Source organism: Phlebotomus papatasi, chromosome 2 (assembly GCF_024763615.1).
Source record: "Phlebotomus papatasi isolate M1 chromosome 2, Ppap_2.1, whole genome shotgun sequence".
Lineage (NCBI taxonomy): Eukaryota > Metazoa > Arthropoda > Insecta > Diptera > Psychodidae > Phlebotomus > Phlebotomus papatasi.
In genome coordinates, this window is record NC_077223.1 from 80,893,052 (window position 1) to 80,916,822 (window position 23,771).

The 23,771-nt window shown below is 33.0% G+C and overlaps 2 protein-coding genes across 2 annotated transcripts in view; one reads left to right on the forward strand and one right to left on the reverse strand.

Annotated features, from left to right (window-relative positions):
* Positions 1 to 23,771, reverse strand: part of LOC129804609 (serine/threonine-protein phosphatase 4 regulatory subunit 1-like) — a 184,879-nt gene that overhangs the window by 67,935 nt on the left and 93,173 nt on the right. The gene's annotated exons all lie outside the window — the stretch shown is intronic.
* Positions 1,612 to 4,825, forward strand: LOC129804610 (uncharacterized). The gene is made up of 4 exons (XM_055852099.1): positions 1,612 to 1,671; positions 3,640 to 3,920; positions 3,978 to 4,107; positions 4,170 to 4,825. The coding sequence occupies exons 1-4, from the start codon at positions 1,629 to 1,631 to the stop codon at positions 4,448 to 4,450; spliced, it is 735 nt and encodes a 244-aa protein (XP_055708074.1). The 5' UTR covers positions 1,612 to 1,628; the 3' UTR covers positions 4,451 to 4,825.

Sequence of the window (23,771 nt, forward strand, 5' to 3'; positions counted from 1 at the left end):
TTTAGGTAAGTTCTCTCTAATTCACCTTCGAATCGGTAAAGGAAAAACCTCAACCGGAGAGAGCTCTCAAATCGGGAAAGTTATTACTGAACGAGAGGAATCGGTCTTTAAACTAGACGCAGAGGTATTGTATTTATTCTTCATCTTGATTGTGACATTTCCAACCTCCCCTGTGGCCATCGCCGTCTTAGCGTTGATGACCAACCATAAGAGCCAAAACGATGGAAAAGCTCTATCACGGGTTGTATAAACCAAAGTAACATTATTTGTTTACAGGTAAGAACCGTTTGAAACCGAACAAACGTCAAATGAAACTTGTACGTCAGAGGCGTGCAAGAACCGTTGAAACCGAATAAACGTCAAATGAAACATGTACGTCAATGGTCAAAACGCTACTATAACAAACTTATTTTGACGTTAATTCGGTTTCAACGGTTTCTTGCACACCTCTGTTGTACGTCAATAAACGCTACCTGAACAAGCTTATTTTGACGTTTGTTGGGTTTCAAACGGTTCTTGCACACCCCAGAACTCGAGATTAAACCCAGTTCCCAAAGGATTAGATTTGTAAAGGTGCTTACTCCAACAATCCTCATAACTAGTGTAAATTTAGTAATTTTAAGTCCGGAAAACAAGATGTTCAGTTTATCGAATGATAAATTACACATGCCCGCATATGAATTCTGCGATAGAATCATATGCAATGGTAACGACGTCCGACATGATATATCGAATGAAAACGTCAGAAATGCAAACAAGAAACCCCATGCACGTAAACAAATACCAGCTAATTCAGCAACAGACTAAATTCGACGTAATTTGGGGAAAAATTGAAGATCCCGTCTGACACAGGGTAAGGAGACCTTCACGAGGTGGTCTTAATTAATACGTCAACTATAGGAAATATTTAAGGTATTAACGGTGGGATCTGAATGGTAGATCTTAATTATGAACTGAAAATGGGGCATAATTAAACCCTCATTGAATTGGTACTGAGTGCTAACCCTGAATTGAGCGCCAAATTAAGTTGCTTGTTATGGGTAAGCGACTCTAGCGCTGTGGTTCTGTTTGGAAACAATAGCGAAAACATTTTTGACAGTGCTGCGTGAAGCGTTCAGTGAGGAAGAAAAAATTATTGAAAATTGTGATTTGTGATAGTTTTCCAGGATAAAAAAGGATCTTTCAGTGTAACTTTAAGGTAGGTTTAGAGTTATACACTTTAAAGGTGGTGCGTAGATTCGCCAGTGAAGGAAAAACTTAAATATTTTGAGATTTTCTTTTGAGGTTATGTGACGGAAAGAAAAATTAAAATTTTAAATGAAAATCCAAAAATTTATTTAAAAAAAAAAGTAAAATCTGGACATCTTTCGTGAGATATTTGACTCAATAACTGAAAAAATTTATAGCTGCCTTCAAGGTTTACAATTTTTCAGGCGATGCGCCACAGCCTGAAGCACCACCTGCCACTTTCCGGAGACTTAAGAAGAATTTGTCCAGCCACTTTTAATATTCAGTGCCCCAATTTAGATCCTTCAAGTGATATAATTTCTGAAGCAATTATTTCTAAAATCATTGTTTTGTTTTTCTTTACAGTACATACGATATACACTCGGAAAATTATTGTATCTATGGCTCCGAAAAGATCATCAGGGAATCCCAGGAAATGTCCAAGTAAATGCTCTAAATCATACAAATATAAATTAATTAGAAAACATTTTAATTCTCTAAACCTTAATGAAATGGGTAATGTTTGTGAGGGGGGTGGTGTGAACGAGGAAATTAATACTGCCAGTGAACCTGAAAGTCGTGACAGACATGGAAATCAATTCCGGGAATCGAATGATAATTCAGATGAAATTGAAGTCTCCTTGCTAGATGCTACATTATTAGATGAATTGAGAGTCTTTTTTAACAAATATCGCTTCAATAGAAGGCAAGTGAGCGAGCTTATGGCAATCCTGAAACGTCACGTTGATGACACTTTATTAAAGGATCGCAGGAGCATAATGAAGACTCCTAGAACGTCTGTTCAAGTCAAAAACGTTGCACCCGGGAAATACACTCACATTGGGATTCAAAATACGATAGAAGGATTATGCGAGTCATTTTTCCGTGATATTCATGAAATCAAGGTACAAGTTGGAATTGACGGGTGTCCCCTCTCTGATAATCGCACAATTTGGCCAATAATGGGGAGATTTCTTCATCAACCAAATTACTCCCCATTTTTGATAGGAATTTATGAAGGACAAAAGGATCCTAAAGATGCAACGGAGTTTCTAGAAGACTTGACTAATGAAATAAATCACCTCAATGAAAATGGTGTCTTCACAAAGGATGGAAAACATTTTCATTTTCAAATCACATCTTACATTATGGACTCCAAGGCACGAGCTTCAATTACAGGTGTGAAAGGACATACATCTCATAAGGGATGTGGAAGATGTGAACAACACGGGATATCCATACAGCGAAGAGTCGTTTTTTCCCAAACATGTGGTCAACTCCGCACAGACGACTCATTTGCACAAAGAAGAGATTCCTATCATCATAACGAGGAGTATCCGTATGGGCTAGAAGTTGCTAATGTAAAGATGATATCTCAGGTGCCACTTTGCAGCATGCACTTGATATACTTGGGTATCGTACGTACCCTTGGGGTGCTGTGGATGACAGCTAAAAGCAAAACATTTACATTAAGTCCTCAGAAAAGGAAGGAACTTGACAAAAAACATATGTCTCTTACTCCTTTTTTGCCCACAGAATTTTCACGAAAGCCAGATAGCCTATATTTTGTTCACAGATGGAAAGCAACTCAGTGTCGCCAGTTTCTGTTGTACACTGGGCCTGTCGTGCTCAAGAATATATTACCAGAATCCCAATACCACCACTTCTTGCTGCTCTCTGCAGCATGCAGGATACTTACATCTAACAAATTGACTCAAAGCCAAGAGTGGATAGCAGCAGCAGAGCAGTTGTTGGAAATATTTGTTGGTCAGTATTCTAACATGTATGGAGAAGATCAGATAACTTATAATGTGCACAACCTTCTCCATGTAGGAGACTGTGCTCGACTTCACGGATCACTCGAAAATTTCTCGGCCTTTCCTTTCGAGAATTTTCTGCAGACGCTTAAAAATAATGTGGACCACCGATCTCAAGCTATTCCTCAAATAATAAATAGACTCAAGGAAGAAAAGCAGTTACCCGAAGTTAATAAGGAGATCTCAAGTTATTCTGATAAAAAAATACTTAAAAAGCCTATATTAGGAGCGTCATTCCTATATCAGTCTTGTAAGTTCGATGAATTGATCTTTGATGCTAGGGATGCAAATAAGTATTGCTTGACAAAAGATCGGGATATTGTTGAAATTGTTGGTTTTGGTTGCTTGAATGGCATAGATGGATTTATTGGGAAAAAATTACCCACAAAAGGAAATTTTTTCAATTTTCCCTTTGAGTCTCAGTCCTTGGATATTTTTTTAGTTAGTTCTGCCCAAGAGGATATATTTTTCTTTGGTCAAACTCAAATGCAAACAAAGATTATTAAAATTCCTCTCAACACCACTGATAGTGTTTGCTTACCCTATATTCATTAATTATTATTCAATCCTCATTTTTATCAAAACTTCTCATTAGCTACGCCTACTACCGAAAGCGCATCACGGTGCTGTGATCTTAAGGGAATATTGACAGAGATTAAAAATACTCAAATAGAGCAAGGAAAGACACTTAAAGAACAAGCTAAAACACAAGAAGACCAAAATAAATTGCTTTCCTACATCAAGATGTGCATGGGCAAACGTGAAATAGAACAACGGTTGATCAACAAAATAAGAAGCGGTTTCCCCATCAGTAGCATGAAAGATTTGGCGAATTTTGAGAGGAAACTCATTATACAAGATTGGAAGGAAGCTTTCGTAGGTGCATTTATTTACCGTATCCTTTCAATATATTCAATGAATATTTTTTTACAGCAAAGTATCGCCAAAGAAAATCTAAAGTTGAAAGAATTTCTGACCGACGAAGTCATATTTCAAACAAATTTGTCTGGAGCCAACAAAAAAGTTCAGATGCGTGGGCTTCGCTTCTATAAACTATGGAAAGGTATACTCAAATATTCATTTTTTTTAAGAAATAAAGTAATTGTTGCTTTCTTCATTTCACAGAAGCATCCAATAATTCAGCGACTAGATTTGACAATTTTATAAGAAGGGAAATAGAAAAAGCGAAGAACCGGGTGTATGTGAAGAATTCAAAGAATAAGAAGAAGGAACAAATTTGTCAGGTCCCTCAGGAGGATGATACGTCAGACGAGGACCTTCCTGAGCAAAACGCACCACAGGAGGAAACTTTTGAAATAGAAGTGTTCTCTTCTCCAAAACCTGAGAATGAGATGACTGACGCCGAGTCAGATGATGTGCAGTCTGATAGTCCATTTGAAGAATAATTATGAGTTAAAGTCTTTATTAAACCGTTCCTTGCATCCTGCTTACGAAATACCAAATGAAATTATAATAATATTCATATTAATATTCTATGAAAAAAAAACAAAGTTGCTCTTCATATAAGTGTAAATTTTACATTCTAAGGTTGGTAAAGAGGCTATTTTTGCGTTGCTGAACATATGAATTTAGGTCATTTTTGCTTTTCCAGACACTGATTTAGAACAACCGTATAAGAAATGGATGTAAAATGTTATAATAATTTACACAACGTTTGACAAATCTAAATGTATTTGAAATATGTTTTGGGAATGAAGTCAGTTGATTCTCCTTTATATCAATTCATTGTTTCTCTAATAAAATGATTTTTTTGAATAAAATGTTTCATTAACCCTTAATATAAAGTTGAGTGATAAGGTATAGGGTAAGGTACTAGAAAGTCCACGAAAATAATCCTTAATTAAGGATAATAGCTTACTGACCGATATAAGTAGTTAATGGTAAGGTTTTGGCTAACATCTAATAGTTCCGCTGCTCACCACCATGAACGCAAAACAGTGTCCTTCACATATATTTGGTAAGGGGTATTTTGTATGGGAGCTTCTTAAAAGTAAGGTATGAAAGATAGGGGTTAACTCAGGCTATAATCCACGCTTATCTGGTCAGACGGGATATCAAATTATCATCCGAAATAAGCACAATAACAACCGAAAAAAAAAATACAGAACAGTCAATGCTCTTTTGCGAATTATCACACGCCTGCAAAAAAAAAGTACCCATTTAGATATGAAAAGTCGATATAGCATTACCAGCAACATCATACCAATTTGGGAGATTTCATTGAACATTTTTTTTTTTAAATACTGTTTGACCATCAATTTTAGTCACTTTCAACACTCTCGCACATTCATTTGGAGGTATACAATTTTTTTTTTCATTCTTCCAACTCCAATCCCGCACATTATAATTCACATGGAAAGTCAATCATGTATGTTGTGTCTCTCGCATTCGTACCGTATAGTATCCAGCATTTCAATTCATAAATATGTTTTATGAAGCGCATTATATGAACCCAAAAAGAACACGCAAAAAAACGACATATCAATGATATTTTCGGTATGATGGAATGGAGATGTCGAAGCAAAACCACGCCATTTGTGACATTTCGTACATTTTAAGTTAAAATATTAGTAAAGCCGCGACAGGATATTGCGTAATGCTATTTTTTTTTTGTGACGACGCATCCAACATGGCTGTGGGGAATTGTTAAAGTTGATCTCAAATATTACCGATGCTATCGCCATGAATCTCTACTAATTAGCGTAAATTGATATCTCTCATAGATCCAACGTTTGATCGTAGGCATCTCAATTCATTTACTCTTTGGCGCACCATCATTGGCCAATGTTCCATGGTCAACAGTAATCAAATGCCGATGCCTTTCCTGCGACAAAGCGAGTGCCACCTCTGAATGGTTGGCAATACTTGTGCTATCTCGTATTTTTATCAAATAAATTAAATAAATAGAGAAAAAGAATCTACAGTGTGAACACACACGGTGTTCATGATAATATCACCACACGCTCTAAAATGACATCCATGTGGCAACACTAATTTGCCACTTGAACACAACACGCGCTCACCATGCCACACATGAATTTCATGAATGGTAGTTTGTGTTGTTTTTTTTTCTCTTCCACGATCCAACGACGCCATCTATCTCTTTCTATCCTCATATACAATATCCACATGCGCGCGCATTTTGAACCTATTCTACCATCTCATTCAAGCATCATCGTGCCTGAGTGAGATAGAGAGAGAGAACACATCAGCAAACAAAGATTATTTGATATTGGACGTAAAAACAACACCAAAAAAAGAAGAGACACATTTTATGGCCTTCTCCATAAGTGAAAGAATGAGCAAGATAAAATATCAAAGAAATTTTTGTGGATCTCATCATGAAAATTCCCACAATCGCTTCTTGGGACAGCGTTACATTCTCATCTTCACTCTTTACTCTTCTCACTACCCCCCTTGTGGTAGCCTACGTCACAACAGAGACACTGTTATACGGTTAGTCGGGCGTATGAAAGAGAGGTAGAATGTGTGAGAACCGATCTTGCGACGACTGGTGGCTTCATTGCGAATTTTCAGCGCGCGATTCTCAATCGCCATGGTGCGCGTTAAAGGGGTAAATGAACTTTATAGAATTTTTATAATATGTACACATATCCAGGCATTATATGCGTCAATAGACTACCTACAGCGTCGCCAGAGACACTGTCACACAAAACATTAATTCCATCATCTATCTCTCACACTCGCACTCCTTCATTCTTGTCACAACAGCATCCCGTCCAACTGATGTGCAATGCCTTTAATTTTCCCGGAATTTTTTGGGACAACAGAGCGAGATGTACTATAGGCATGACAAGTGGAGTGATAGAGATGCAATATAGTTTCTATTCATTGATGCATGTACAACATTTTTGGCGGGAATCTTAATATCAGATCCACCCAAAAATGTTATACACAAAATCATAAGTTCTTATGTACACATCGCCCCCCCCCTAACCACACCATAAATCATTCAAAACACTTTGTATTAGAACCAATAAAATATTTCTCTTTTTCCAACTTTTAGTGTGCTTTCTTAGCCATTTTGTATTTACAAAATAGCATGGAAAGACGTATAAAAAAAATCGTTATCACCCTGTTAAGCAGTGGTATCTTAGTTGTTTTTTCAAGTCTCTTCTTTCCTTTCTGTTCTCTCACATAAGAGTCCCCGCAGAACAGAAGACTAATACATATAAGAAGAATTTTTCTTATAGATACCACTTCCGGTATTTGAACTCTAAATGAGACAACTCTATGAGTCTATACCGATTGGACTTATACACAACATAGTTTCCCCTACATTTTTCATCAGAAAGAGAAACCATCTAGTGTCTCCCATACATCTATTCCATTCCACATCTCTATCTTCTAACGCTAATCCCACTTCCTTTGCATCTAGTTGAAATGTTCAAGATAGAAAAAAAACAGGGCATCTGAAAACAACTTGAAACAAATTGAACAAAATGGTCAAGATCGGGCAAGACAGTTTCCCGCCCTTTCTTGAACTCGCGTATTTGTCAGAGGAACACACCAAAAAAAAAAAAGTGTCCTCAAATTCATCCGGCCAAGTCGCCGCTTAGCAATTTAACAAAATGGCGGTACGAATGTCGTGTAAACAAAATTCAACACATACATTCACATCATCCCCCCATCCACCCAGTCGACGGCAATAAAATCGTCGTCTCGGCTACATACACATTTACGCAATCATCTTTCCCACAGTCAGCGCCATGTGCAAAGAAGCTACCAAGAAGCAGACGGACTCACGCACACCAATTTCCGCTATTTTTTCTTCTTTTTTTTTTTAATTCTTCACTCACCGTCACAGAATGCCTCTCTTTTCTTCTTCTTTTTTTTCATTTCGAAGGAAATTCATATATAGTGCTTTATCGCAAAAGAATTTATCTTTCAACACATACATAATCCAGAAAAAAAAACGTATACGACTCGTACTTCCTCTACTTCAACTCAAAATCCGAATAGTCGGAGACTACCAAATATATAAATTCGAAAAGACACTGAAATGATATTTCGAAAAGCCAACACTCCTTTTAAACTGGGCATTGCTTCGAAATTTCCAGGAATTATAATTCACATTGATATCTCCCATTTATAGTGGTGTGCGCGTTGGCCTACCACACATCAAAAACATATTTTTTTTTTCGTTACAATTTTGTAGGAAAGTGCGATTGTGTAGCTTTTTTCGGAATTCTCAGGGGGCTTTCTTGTAGCGCTTTTTTTCTCTTCTTCCTCTCTCTCTCTTTCTGTTTAACGAGGCCACTGCCATGCTAAGTCTACACCCAGTTCGTGAAACTGAGAAAACGGAAGAGGGAATCCATCATCGGTGCACACACATTGCTCAACTACGCGTCATATTGAATTGAAAAAAATTTTCGCACTGGCCTTTTTCTACTTGGCTGAAAAATACCACCCTCAGGGTTAATACGCACCTTTACCACATCACGTCAAATGCAGATTAATCCTTTGACAATCAGTGACATTGAGGTCAATAATCCATTTGCAGGCGCACCCCCGGCTAAGGGTTTGTCATTCATATTTTTTTTGTGGTGGCAACAGATGAAAATGTGTATCGTAATTCCATATTATTTTTCACACCGAAAAAAAATTATCCCACAAACACATCGTCACACGCACCATAAAGAAAAGTTGGAAAAAACTCATGAGAATCCACTTGACCGCTCTTCTCAATACATCACACAAAAGTGTTAGAAGTCAACACTGTTTTCCATCATAACTATCATTATAACATCAATCCATTGACTACACCTTTGCTTATTAAAGCTCAGTCGATGTCGATGAATGGGTAGAGTTGATCAAAAATTAAGGCTCTGCTACACTACTTCCAGCAGGTCTCTCTATCTCTCAATGGAACACCCACATTGTAGATTATATTGAAAGTATAAAAGTTCCCAAAAGTAACAGCGAAGAGGCTCATCACGGAGGCCATGGTACCCAAAATGGGATTTTGTGGAACCACCGCTGGCACTGGCTTACACTTATTGATCCTTCACACACTGCAGCATTATTCACAGTTTCCGTCGCGTTGCCACCTTCGCTTGATCCATTGATTATCCACTGCCTTTCCGTTACAATCATGTTTATCCGGTAAATCCACCCTCTTTCCAATGTCCTCAAAATAAAATTACACCACACAAATTCAGGATACTTCTATCCCGGAGAGCTTTTTCTCTTTTTTTTTTATTTCTTTCTTTCTTTCCAACCAAAATGCGTCACAAAAATAACCTCACGGGAAAATCCAATTGAAAAAAGAGACGCCTCTAATGCCACCAGTGTATCAGACAAAACTGATTTTATTCCACTACTCACAGAACCAAATTGTTAACTCAGAGCAAGATAGTGCTACATGTGCAAGTGAGAACGATATATTTCGGCCAACAATCGGTCAGACTCGTGAGATATTCGCCACTCAGCCAGAGTGAGATGAATATACCTTACACACACTTAACACACTACAAACATTTCTCTGTACACACCTATCTATCAACCAAATACGACACACTGTATATATTCATTTGACGCAGAAAAAAAAATCCAAGAGAACCCCATGAGAAGTTAGAGAATGAAACTTAAATGAAAATCCTATGAATGTATGGGTAAAAAAGCCAAAGAGACTATGGATGGAAAAAGTTCTCTGCATTTATACCAAAAAAAAAAGACTTCTATATCGAACCTCAACACTGCTTTTCCCCACACTATACTCCCATTTCCTCTCAAAAACTAAAATATGCCACGTGCGAATAACACTACAAACTACACGTGTTTCAAATACCCAAAATCTCCTTCAGTGGTAGTCACATTAATGTAGACTACTATTGCTAAGCAAAAATCAATGCTCAATTTCGGTTTAACCCTCAAACTCTCTCTCTCCCCCCGTTATTAAAAATAGCTCAACCACTAAATTTCCGCAAAAAAATGTCTGTTTTGTGTGAAAATGTGTGTAGTGATGGCAACACTTTATACTCACGTGGGTTGGCATTTCTATGGCAATTGACAGCAAACTTCATGACATACTTTTCATCCCCGTCCGATAAACTCTCACAAAACCAAAATATGGCCAATATCTATTTCCTTCGAGTAGAAATTTTGTGGCTTACCACAGAAAAGCAATAGAACTTCCACAGCCAAACTGCCAAAATGTCATGAAAAGCAATTGGAATGTACACTGTGTAACATATATATCCTTGTAAAACATTCAATTTTGAGTGAAACAGGAGTTGACATGGGGAATGTCAATGAAGACCCAAAGTCAATATCCCTAACCGATTTACCACCTGAAATGCCATTATACGATCATTACAGGATCCAAGAAGAATTGTAGTCTTCAATTGTCTTGTAAATATATTTGAGTGACATTTTATATAAATGGTACATCCTTAAATAGTTACACTTCTACAAGGATTCATTCAAACCCAAATTCTCGTTGGCCTTTTTAAGTGTCGGCTGCACAAAAATTTAGCAATTTAAGATTCGTCTTCCGAATTCTAAATTAACAATCAATGAATCAGGCGCAAGACGTTCCCTATGTTTTTCATATGTTTTTAGCGTGCCGAAAAAACTTTTGAGTTTATTAGTTGTTTTCTGTCATTGTAGAATGAATTAGCAAAAAATAAAAATACAAAATAAAAGCCTATTTAATAACGAATAGGCAACCGGAAACCCCAAATTGGCAACCTCCGAAGTTTAGGAGATATCTCGTGAAATGTGTACGAAAACAGGAAAAAAAATTACACTAAAACCGGTCGCATTTTTCAGAGCTAATGTCACCCCCCTGCAATGAATGATATTGGAAGAGCCTTAACAAGAACTTAGGTGTTTTGAACATGTGTTCGACTCAGTTTGTAAGATCAAATGTATTTTGTTATTGGTTTCAGTTTATCCACTGACTAAACAGCAATCTAGAACAACACTTGCTATTCAGACCTTTACTTGAATTTACGATTTTGATTCGAATGCGTAACTAAGATTAGAGCCCAAGTAGACTTAGGCTGATCCTAGAGAATATCTAGCTTGTAATTATGATTAGATCAAAAATATGCAAAGGATCTATAATCGATGATCCTGAGCCCTCAGTATATGACAGTTTGAGATAAATCTCTACAGCTAGATTTTACAGGCTATTATTGAAAATCAGCCTGGGTCTCTTTGGGCCCTAAGTACAGCTCATTGACTTTCAAATGCTAATTCTCAGGCTTCATATTACTAAAGCGTAAAATTTCTTTTAACCAATTAATTAACATGTTTCAAGCTTTCCATTACTTGTGCCAAAACGAAAATATTTAATTATTTAGGTAATGTTTAGTTTCAAAACTGAACGCACAATAATTCTTTAAATGATAAACTGGCATACACTGGAGATATCCCTCTAAAAGGCACACGAATTTTTGAACCATTATGTATTTAGAACTGTCTTAAGACCTGAACAAAACGTTTTCCGTAGCGTAAATTTCCTAATTCAAAACCAATTCCCACGCTTTAACTTTGACAGAAGATTCAAGACATTAAGTTCATATTTTTTCTGAAGAGAATTACATAAATTTGCTCCTTGCCTCTTCTAGAATGTTACTGTTTAGTGAAAATTCCTTAGATATAATTTCAAAACTTCTTAAATACAAGAAAAATACGCGAGTGTAAAATGCTTCTATTGAAAACAAATTAATCCAAATGGAGACAAGGGAAAGTTTCTAATTGGAGACAAACAGTGTAAGTGAAACTGCGACGAAAGGCTTCCAAAACCTTTTTGAGTTGCTCCTGAGTGGAGGATTTGATCTTATTCCTAGTTTTTTCTCCTTTCCCATCGGATACAATAAGAAAATCTCTTTAAAAAAAAAATATTTCCGAGGTTTTCTATTGAAGCATTTGCAGACACTTCAGAAAAACCCTTTTTGTTCACGAAATAAGGTAATTATTTCATTTGAAAACTTCACGTACCGTTAACAATAAAGTTAGCACTTAATTTAACTAAAATCATCCAGAAGTATGACATAAATGCTAAACGAAACGAATAAACAACAGTCACCTCATTGTGCTTTTCATTGGAAAACATGATCGAACGCTGAAAAATTCGCTGGTGAAGTTACACTTTTTATTTTTCTGTGAAATTAACAAATTAAAATTTGTGAATATGAATGGATTTTCGCTTTATTTGGAGAAAAATTAACTAAATAATGAAACTGTGGTATAGAAAATATATAAATATAATAATTTAGTACTTGTATTTATTATGAAAACAATGACGCTTCCATTTGGAGTAGCAAAAAATTTCCATTTAGAGCAAGTTTTGAATTAGTTTAATTTACCCTAGAACAGAAAATGACAGATAAAAACCCATGCGAGGAGGAGGATTTTTGACTTCCATGTGCGTTTGACAGCTGTCACCCGAATATTGGAGATCTCTCTTAGGCATTATGCCTAACATGTAATAACCTCACTTTCTTTGCAGTGTTAAAACATATTTACAAAACAAGAGTGATTGTGCGTTGCTCATTACACTCAATAACTTAAAATCGACCAATTATATTTCTATATGTTTGTTTGCAGATTTTAATTGGGTAATCAAATAAAAAAGAAAATTCTATTTAAAATGCATAGACAGTAGATTCTTACTTTGAGTTGAAAATTTAAATCACTTATAATTTATAACACAATTTGCACCATTGGGCAATTCACACAAAATACCTAACCTTGAATAATAAAATAGATCTCTTACTCCTTTATCACTCCACGAAAATCGTGGAAAGTCCGTAGAGTAACGATAAAAAAAGCTCCAAAATAGAAAGAGAGAGAGAAAATACAGTATTATGAGAATTTAGCAGCAAAAAGTGCTTAGATTTTCATCAGAAAAATGACTTTTGTCACAATTTAAACATCGCAATACAACTCTCTCTCACTCACTTTGTACTCACGAAATATACTGTAAATTAAAACAATGTGCCCTACTTCTTTTTTTTTTGTCCATACTCTTCTTCACACTTTTTTCTCTACCGTTTATTTATTTTTTTTTGGTGTCTTTGTTTCCCTGGATTTTGTACGATAAAACTGCTTAATATTGCTAAACAAAATCGTTTCGTATTTTCTTACTTTTTTTTCCATACAAAAATTTTATTAATACAAATGTATTTGATAGTATATATAAAGTGTTGAGAGTGAGACAGCTATAAAGTTATAACCGCGCTCAACGTCTGATCATCAGAGATTGCGCATTATAAAGCGGAAATATAAGTGACTTAATTAGAATGAATATAAGGTCTAATTTGCAGACTTTAGGCAACAATTGATGCCACACAAAATAGAACAGAAATAAAAATTTGATGGAAATTCTGAAGAAAAATATGACTCAACGTGAGACATTTAGCATGTGCTAAATGTTAGGTTATGATCACACTTTTCCACGTGGTGTACTTTTTCATAACTTTGAAAATCATCATTGTGCTCGAAATGACTCATTCACTGATGAAATCTCTTTTCATTGAATTAGTCATAAATTCGCACAATAAGAAAATCAATAAAGTAACAAAATTTTAGTCAACAATTTCCACGAAATTTTTCACAAATTTCAAGAATTCTACTACCAATTTGAAAGAAGAAATTTACTGATGTATTTGTGTGTAAGATAAGGAAAACATACCATTGAATGCTGAAAGATCTTGAGAAAAAGTAGCACGTAGAAACGAGATAGCCAACAATCACCAGCCTTTCTGATTGGTTTCTGATCACGCAAAGAGAAACGCCTACAAATGGTTAACTCTTGGATATCATTTGCGTGCATTTAAGCGGGAAAATTGCAAGAAAATTGCATTGTTATTTAAGACAAAAAGAAAAACAACAACAACTTTAAATCATCAACATTTCACCTGCAAATAAATCCCAATTAGCTGTGACAAAATCACTTTTCCATCGAATTATCTTTGTGAAAATGTCCCAGGTCCTTTCTTAAAAGAAAATGAAACTTTTCAAGGAGAAAATTGCAATTTTCTCAAATTAAAATTCAAATTTATTCAATCCTTCCATCTTTTGCATTGTCACCCAAAATATTTAATTACAATTCACTGAGTCTTTTTCTTAATTGCAATATCTCATCTTCTTCTCTCATGAAAGTCCACAAGAAGTATAGCTTAAAATTTTAATCCTGTCGTTATGCTCAATCCCTCTAATCTACAAAATTGAATTGTCCCGAAAAGAAGAATGCACTTGAACATAAATTTGCATTCTCCAAAAGGACTGCACAACAATCCATTTACGTTTTTTGAAAAGACAAAAATACTAAGAAACGCAATGAAAGGATTCAATGTGACTCCTTCCATGAAAATGAGCAATAAATAGTGACCATATTCAAGTGTTTTCTCCTTGGAAAAGGAACTCCAAGGTAAAAAAAAAAGCATTTAGAAAAGCAATTTACCATCTACAGAAACGGTGAATTCCGCCATTTTCTTATGTACATAGCATATCACCCGCATCCAAAAAAAAATTGTTTATGTGCACTAAAATTTGGCAATAAATGTTTTTTCATCAAGCAATTTCAATTAAGGCGGGGAAAAATAGAATTATAAAATATGAATTTTCCCTTTTTGACTTTTCCCAAATAATTATGTTGCAATTTTCCAAGACCGGATGCAATCTCACGATTTCTCATCAAAATTGACAAATTTCACTGACAACGCCCTCAAGGCACATTCTCTATGGCCATTTACCAAGTTATTCATCCCAAACTCTAATATTTCCCATGATAGAAAACTTCCATATATATATACATATATATCTCGGAACACCACGAAGATACCAAAAAGTAAACAGGGAAAAAAATCTACAATCATGTCTCTTCGTCCATCCCTTTGAAATTTCCTTTTTTCACCGTATTTATTCTTCTTCAAAAAAAAAAACTTTATAGCAAAACTCTTTCTACAAAATTTTTGCTAAATAAGAAATTAAATGTTGACTCAATACCATCAGAAAATATTTTCTACCCAAAAGAGAAAGTACCATCAATACCATCTATCCAAATTTGCAAATTTATAGCAAAAATAAATAAATTCTGTAAACTTTTTGATTTGATAATGGAAGTAGTGTTACTTGAGAATATTTTGATTCACCAAAAATACTGCAAAAGTGCTTATAATACAAATAAATAAAAGATAAATAAAACAAGCTGACGAAATGAAATTTCTTATTTTCACAATAGGTTTGTTGATGAAATTCTATACAAGTTAAACTCCAATTTTACAAAATATTGTGATATTTTTAATCTTATTTAATTTTGATTATTCTTTCTGCAGATAAAATTATAGTAAATCCATCATCGGAAAAGAAAATTTAATTTCATTGCATATCTCAGGTTTTTTTTTATTATCATACCAAAGACTCTCAACAAGCAATTGATTGATTCAAACTTCTTTTATTTGCACTTTTACCTCATACTTTCTACTAGGTGCACTCTCTCTTCAAATTCATATTTTCTTCTGCACCATATACATCATATTCTACCCCATTTTCATCCCTTTTAATGCTACAATACAGTTACGAAAAGAAAATCAGACACAAGTATAAGAAATTTTGAAAAATTTATAACAAGGATCGGTATTTTGGTTTAAAAATAAATAAAGAAAAATAATCTAAAACTTGATTATTACTTTTTAAAAACTTCTATTAAAGTGTAATAAGAGTTACTTAAAAAAAATTATAAAAATGCAGAATTGCATCGCTTTTCTGCGTTTTGTGAAACACCTTTTAGATCAGGGTATGTATTCTGAGATGGTGAGTTTTTCACATGGGAAATTCACGGCTTTGAGATCACCGTTATGGGTCCGGCACACCATTTAGATCAGGAAAATTTCGTAAAATTCAAATTCATATTTTTGTCTCTCTCAAACGTTTTGTATATGTCCATCTCATTATTTTTCATTCAAAAATCAATTGAACTAAATTAAATTTGGTGTGATGTTTAAAAGAAGAAGAAAAGTGCGAGAGAAGGATGTAAATTTCGATTTCAGGAAATTTTCCAAATCCAAAAGGTGTACCGGAGCCTTTAGGGCCTTTAGTAAGCATTTTGTCAAGCTTTCGTAAAAATTTTCATGTGAAATCTTAGATGCTGTAAGTGTTTCACGTAACACTTTTTGTCAAAGTTTCACCTAACGCTTACAGGAAACGATCTAAAAATCGTGAGTTTCATAAAAGCGAAGTTTCATAAAATCAAAATTCCGATCGTTTTTCTTCCCAAATGTTTTGAAAAATGTCAATATCACTCTTTACCACTCAAATTTCATTAAATTAAATTTGAGATAATGTTTTAAAGAAGAAAAAAAAAGAGTTTATACAAAACATTTAAGAAAAGAAATTATGTAAATATTGATTTTATGAAATTTTCCTGATCTAAAAGTTGTGCCAGATTCAATAAAAATTTTAAACGTATTTAAATTTTTAAAATTACAAGATTTAGGCATTCATTATTATCAACATTTAGAATCTTCTGTAGACGAAGTTATGATTATGTACTTTAATTTAATTTAGTTATTTAAAAATTAATATGACAGTGTGAATGAAAATATTATAAATATCCATGAAGTAAAAAATAAAGTTTTATACTTCGCGATATTTTCTAAAATGTTTTTGATTACTTCTGTGAGTGACTATGAAAGTTATTTCATTGGAAAGAATTTCTATTAAATAAAAATATTAAGAATCTCACTATTAGTACTGAGATAAAGAAAGTCTGTCCAAGCTCCGCCTTGAGCAAAGCTCAGGCTAGAGGAGGAAATTATTCCGAATAGCTCAGAACAATTCCCTGCTCTTCGAGTGGCATCCTTGTTCATCTTTGAACAAAGTCTAAATATTTAAGTAAAATATTTATTGTCAAAATAAAAAACTTTTCTGTTCTGAGTTTAAGTTTCATGATAGTTTAAATTTCAGGAGATCACGCTTAAGAACTTTAAGAAGTTTGATATTTTGGATTAAATAAATTTGACACTAAAGTTTGTTACCGGAGAATACATATTTAAAAACCATTTTAGAGATTTAATAATTAAATATTTATCTTACAATAAGAGAAGGTTGAGAGAATTTTGAGTGTGTCACGAACACCGAAGATTTAGCAGTATACTTTAGAAAATTTCATTTTGAAAACCACAAAATATCAATTAATGAAAGTAATAAAGTATATTCTTGACACAGGAAAATTAACAAATTATAAATCGTCTTGGCATTTAAGTCATTGATTTAAGACTTTTTTTGTGTTATTCACTAAGCAAAATTATTATTTTACTGACTAAAAATGTTTGTTTCATGTGAGTAGCAGAAAAATTTTAAGAATAAGTTAATGATAACGAAGTAATATTGCATATTAAATTAATGCGAACTCATAAATGAAGCCTTTAAAGAATTTTAAATATACAAACATATACCCGCTTAGATTCTGAGATAAGCTTTAAGATTTAGATCTTTAAATCATGTTTCAAAAATTGATGATTTTTTCTAATTACTTTTATTTTTTAAGTGACGAATTGCTTTAAAGTTTTATGGTGTTATCACGGTTATCACACTTGCACATTGAAGTTATATTGCAATGAACAAATATTGTGGCTGGTGAACGTTCAAATGCGTAATTAGTGTATATGAATCACTTAATATTTAGAATTTGATCTATTTACTTATAAAAAGGCAAACTTATCCTTCAAAAAGTGCTCTAATTAACATATTTATGCTTTAGGTCAATTTAAACCTACAAAATCAAGTCTACATTTTTATCAATAAAAAAAATCCAAATTTTAAATGATTCAAAGACACAAGTGCACATTAGTGTGTTTATTAAGAAAAATTCTAGTGAATCGCATTAAAATTTTAATGTGCAAGTGCGAGGGGTTAAGACTATTGTAACAAATTTGATTACAATAATTTTACACAAATTGCATTAAAATGAAAACGTCAAACGCATCAAAAATGCCCCAATTGAATTAAATTTGTGTCAATTTGGAGACAAATCTTTAAGAAAAGCTTTCAGAAGCTAATTACTTATTTTTCAATGAAGATCTTTAAATTTAACGAATAACATTTCTTTAATATTTCAAGGATAAACGAAAGAAACTATGCAAGAACTAGGTTTAAATAAAAATTTGAGATGAGTCTGTACTATTTGAGGCACCTTTATTTTTTAATTTACCATAAGAAAACTTTAATATTGAAATATTAAACTTTATTGTTTCATCTGTTATTTGTCTTAATACTGAATTTTTAAAGTTATACCTGAAATACTTCTTCAAAAATGATAAATATTTTATTTATAATAATTATGACATGAAAATTTATGAATTATTTAGGTGGATTGAATCGCAAATTTTACAAATAGGGTAAATATCCTAATTCAAAACCATTTCCAGACACTTTACCTTTGACAGAAGATTCAACACATTAAGTTCATATTTTTTCTCAAGAGAATTACATAAATTTGCTCCTTGAATCTTCTAGAATGTTACTGTTTAGTGAAAATTCTTTAGATATAATTTGAAAACTTTTTAAGTACAAGAAAAATACGCTAGTGTAAAATGCTTCTATTGGAAACAAATTAACCCAAATGGAGACAAGGAAAATTTTCTAATTGGAGACAAACAGTGTAAGTGAAACTGCGACGAAAGGCTTCCAAAACCTTGTTGATTTGCTCCTGAGTGCAGGATTTGTTCTTATTCCTGGTCTTTTTTCCCTTCCCATCTAAAACAATAAGAAAATCTCTCCAAAAAATTATATTTCCGGAGTTTCTACACTGCTGGCAATAATCATAGCTCCACTTTTTCGTACTGGAAAAACTTTGTAAAAAATTTTTTTTTGGAAAAAATTAAAAAAATCATTTGAAGGTATTTTCATACCGATATGAAAAATTGCCATTTGAATTTCATACCGTTAGAACTGTGAGTACTGTGATAGAACCTTTATCAAAATGGCGATTTTCGGGTGGCAATAATTATAGCTCCACTCAATAAATTTGGCTCCAGGGTATTTATTTTCAAGTGGAGCTATGATTATTGCCAGCAGTGTATTGAAGCATTTCCAGACACTTCAGAAAAACCCTTTTTGTTCACGAAATAGGTAATTATTTCATTTGAAAACTTCATGTACTGTTAACAATAAGGATTAGCACTTAATTTAGCTAAATTAGCCAGAAGTATGACATAAATATTAAACGAAACGAATAAACAACAGTCACCTCACTGCGTTTTTCATTGGAAAACATGGTCGATCGATGAAAAATTCGTTGGTGAAAAGGTACACTTTTAATTTTTCTGAGAAATTAACAAATTAAAATTTGTGAATATGAATGGATTTTCGCTTTATTTGGAGTAAAATTAACTAAATAATGAAACTGAGGTATAGAAAGTATAAATAAAAATTTAATATTGTATTTATCATAAAAAATGATGTTTCCATTTAGAGTAGCGAAAAGTCTCCATTTGGAACAGGTTTTGAATTATAGGTTAATTTACCCTAATATTGAAGATAAATATTAAACTTTATTATTTCATCTGTTATTTGTCTTTATTCTAAGTTTTTAAAGTTATGCCTAAAATACTTCTTCAAAATTGATAAGTTTTCTATTTAAATAATTATGACATGAAAATTTATGAATTATTTAAGTGGATTAAATCTCAAATTTTACAAATACCTAACTTTTAAACTTTCTAATAGCTGAAATACCTCAAAATTTGACAAATACATTCAAAATTTGGATTTTTAAAAGGTTTTATTTAGTAAATGAAACGTTCAAATATTGTAAAAACTGCCTAAATCAATTTTTTGTAATTTTTGTAAAAGCATTCAAATTTTGAGCTGCATCTTTCACTTATTTCACTTACTGTATCCAGTTGAAGGTACCTTGAGGGGTAAAAAGAGAAATGTCTAAGAGCAAATATGAGGGCAGACTTCGAGTGAAATCCATCGCCATTCTATCGTCTATTTGGGAATATGTGACAGGGTGCAAAAAGGAGTGAAAATACCATCATTTGGTATTCGATTCACAACACTCTACATATATTGGGGAGCTTTGAGATAAAACTCGCGCGCCAAAATTGACATGTCTCAGAAACCCTCCCCATCATCATTTACCCCAGACTCGCTAAACGCATTTATAGTGGGAAAAAAAATGAGGAAAAAAGCTCAGAAAAGCTACCTCTATTTGAGATGCACATCAGTGACAAGTGAAAAGCTTCGCGCGTTTGTCTCTTGGCACATTACTCTATCTACATATTAGAAGTATATCTAACATATGGGGATGAATTTATTAGTAACGTAAGTGCTGGAGACTTTGTCCCCTACAGGTGGCTTAAGGATGGTCTTTACCGATCCGATCTACCATGTCTGATCAGTGAAAACCATTCTTAAACATTATAGAATTAAGAAAAGCTTACGAACTGGAGGGTGTCAAATAATAGTATACATTTTCTGTAATTTTCTAGAATATTAGTTGTTGTAGTTACTAGTTCACACGTTTAAATATTTAAACTTACGAAAAATTGTTTCAAAGTTTGATATTTGCCCTGAAATTTTACATATTTTTTCAATGGTATTTAAAATTCATAGGGCATAACGGGCATAACACTATTAAAATTGTACTCTTTATGATTTGAATAGTATAAACTCCTGAAACTGTTAAATTTTAATTTAAAAAAAAATCAAACTTTCAGGGTATACGCTATACTTCCAAGCTACCTTTATGGGCTAAATACCTAAATTAACTTTAGCCTATTTACTGTTCATGTATATAACAAACGGTAACCTTTTAGCATACAGAATACATAATAAAGCTCTTTCGGTCTTGTACGTTTAAAATATTATAACTTATTCTTTTCAAATACCCTACTACCTTTTCAGAATAGTAAGGTACTTTTAAACCCTTTCAAGTCCTCTAAATCCTATTTCACTTCAATTTATCAATCAAAATTCAATTTAATTGAAACTAAATTTCATACTGAAAGTTAAAAAACCCACTTCAAATAGAAAGTCTTTTAGGGAAGGTGCTTAGAAAACCTCCAAAAAATCATACTCCTCAAAATGGCCGTCATGCAAAGTCGCGATATTCGCAAATTAAAAGAATCAAAAGAAAAAAAAACAGAGACGCGCGCGCAATCGACATACACACACATGGTGCCCTCTTCACCTATTCGCCAAAGTCTTTTACTCTCTGATCTAGAAGCTTCACCACATACAAATCTTCTGCCAAAAAATCTTGTCTGTATTTTTTTGAAGTTCGCATCTACTTTTTGTTCTCCAAGGTGATTTGTCTGTGGTGTTAAATTTTGCAAAAGCTCAAATACATGAGCAACTTTCCAACCCTGCCAATGTATGTGGCCACCAAACAGATAACAATGGCAATACTACTTCTGAATATGTGCGTGAATGAGTGGCGCAATTTCATCTCCTTGTTTGTTGGCCTGAAACACTTTCAAAATGTGCCTCATGAAAAATTTCTTTTAAAGCCCAGCGTGAGAAAAAAACACGTACATAAATTTTGGCTTTTTTTTTTAAACCAGGGCGTGGCATATCTTTACAAAAGCTTAAGGAACTTTTAAGTTTAATGTTGAAAATTAAGCAGTGGGCTTTTTAAACTAGGATTAAATAGAATTTAATACAACGTAAAGAACATTATGCACTAATGAATATTTTTCATAAAAATTATTAAATTGTAGAACAGTGAACAACGAAAAATCTTGAGAATATACTTTAAAAATTAAAATCTATCCAGCAGTCTTAGGGCCCAAATAGACTCAGGCTGATCCTCGAGAATATTTATCCTGTAAATTCTGGCAGTAATGGCTTAGGTAAATGAAATTTATGCTGAGGACCTCTAATCGATGATCTGAAACCCTCAACGTATGACAGTTTCGGATAAATCTTTACTGTAAAATTTTAAAGGCTAAATATTCTCGAGGATCAGCCTGAGTCTATTTAAGCCTTTACAAATAATAAATTACAATAAAAATTCAAGATCACAAAGCTCCCTCTTCCCTTATTGACATATAAAGAACGCATAAATAATTATTTAATTTTATAATTAATAGCAAAAAGGGATTTTCGATTTAACTGTACTAGTACAATCAGTACAATAAACCTACATATTTCACGAACTCTCCAAAACATTTTAACTATTCAAAAGTTTAAAAGGTGCTTTCCATCAGCTTTAAAATAATAATTTTTTTTAGATAATTCATATTTGTTTGAAAATTTTTAAGAAAAATGTCAAATCTAAAATAAGTGAGAGTTTAAGAAACTTGTGAATTTTTACTGAAATTGGCTAAACTATAACGCTAAAAATTGAAAATTAAAAGTAGTTTTCAATACCATTTGCAAGAGAACATAATGTCTTAACTCGACCAATTTGCCAATTTGTTTATTTCAATATCAATATCATATTAACTGTACAGAGACAAAAGCTTTCAATTCAATGCGAAAATCATTTAAAATTTATTCGAAAATGCTCCAAAGTCGATGCACGTGTTAAAATCAATGTTAAAATCTGTAAAAGTCCAATACTGAATTCAAACGATACTATAGCTTATATGGGTTTCAGACCTACTAAGGCTTAGTCATATGGCTTTACCTTTCTAATTTCTTATCAATCAAGATTTTTTTGGAAAATTTTGACTTAGGATTGGATTCTTAACGGCAAATGATCTATTATATTCTGAAAAATCAGCTTAATTAGGATTTTGAGATCTTCGGGAATTGGACTAAACCTCTAGTCTGAAGATAGCTTTAGGGTAAGTTGGGTTAACTTGGAACCATGTCTATTTTGTAATTTTGAGATTTTTTCACTGTTTCAGATGGCGAACAAAAAGAAAACTACAAAGAAGTAATAAGACTTCACATTTAAGAGCACTTTTTCGTAATTTTTTCCCTTTGCCATCTAAAACTGTTAGAAAATCTCAAAGTTCCAAAGTAGACAAAATTCCAAATTACCCCATCTTATTCTACTGTAAAAATTAAAACATTTAGCAACTCTATTGACGTGTAAATAGTGAAATATAATAAAAATATTGAAGATATGATATTTTCTATTCACCTTTCGCTATCGTAAACCAAAATCAACATAATTAAGCGATAGCTAGACACTTGAACTTTATTCAAAAAAATGAGCTTTTTCTTCGAGCTTTTAGAAATTGAGCTATACGAATATATCAAGTCTAAATATTTTTAAATACCAGCAAATTTATTTTTAAATTAACGATAATTTCTAAATTAACGACAAAGGTTAGGAGCTTTTGTCCTGTGAGGTTTACGTATTGTATAATAAGGCACGAAAACGTTTAAGGAGCTTAAAGTAGCATGTTTTACAATTTTAACATTTATTAGTTTGGTCAAATTGAAGTATTATATTACAACAACTGTACTCTTAATAATGTACCAAAATGAAATATAATATAAAATGCGATGTTTACACTAAGTTTTTATAGAGAAATTTTAAAAATTTTGGATGTGTAGGCCTCAATTCTGAGATCAAGATCAAGAAAATTTCAAGATTTTGGTAGCTTGAAATCAAAAAAAATCAAGATCAAGATGTCAAATGTATTGGAATCTTGAAATCCAAGACACAAACCGTGTGGATATTAAGATTTATAATTCTGGAACCATTCAAGATTTCAAAACGTCAAATTTCTTGTTTTATTGCTGGAATTTTCAAGATACTAACAATTT

Bases quoted from the DNA above. Each gene is read 5' to 3' on its own strand.
- LOC129804610 (XM_055852099.1), top strand. From the start codon at position 1,629: ATGGCTCCGAAAAGATCATCAGGGAATCCCAGGAAATGTCCAA. The intron at 1,672-3,639 runs GTAAATGCTCTA...ACTTCTCATTAG, and splicing joins GAATCCCAGGAAATGTCCAA to CTACGCCTACTACCGAAAGC. The intron at 4,108-4,169 runs GTATACTCAAAT...TTCATTTCACAG, and splicing joins CTTCTATAAACTATGGAAAG to AAGCATCCAATAATTCAGCG.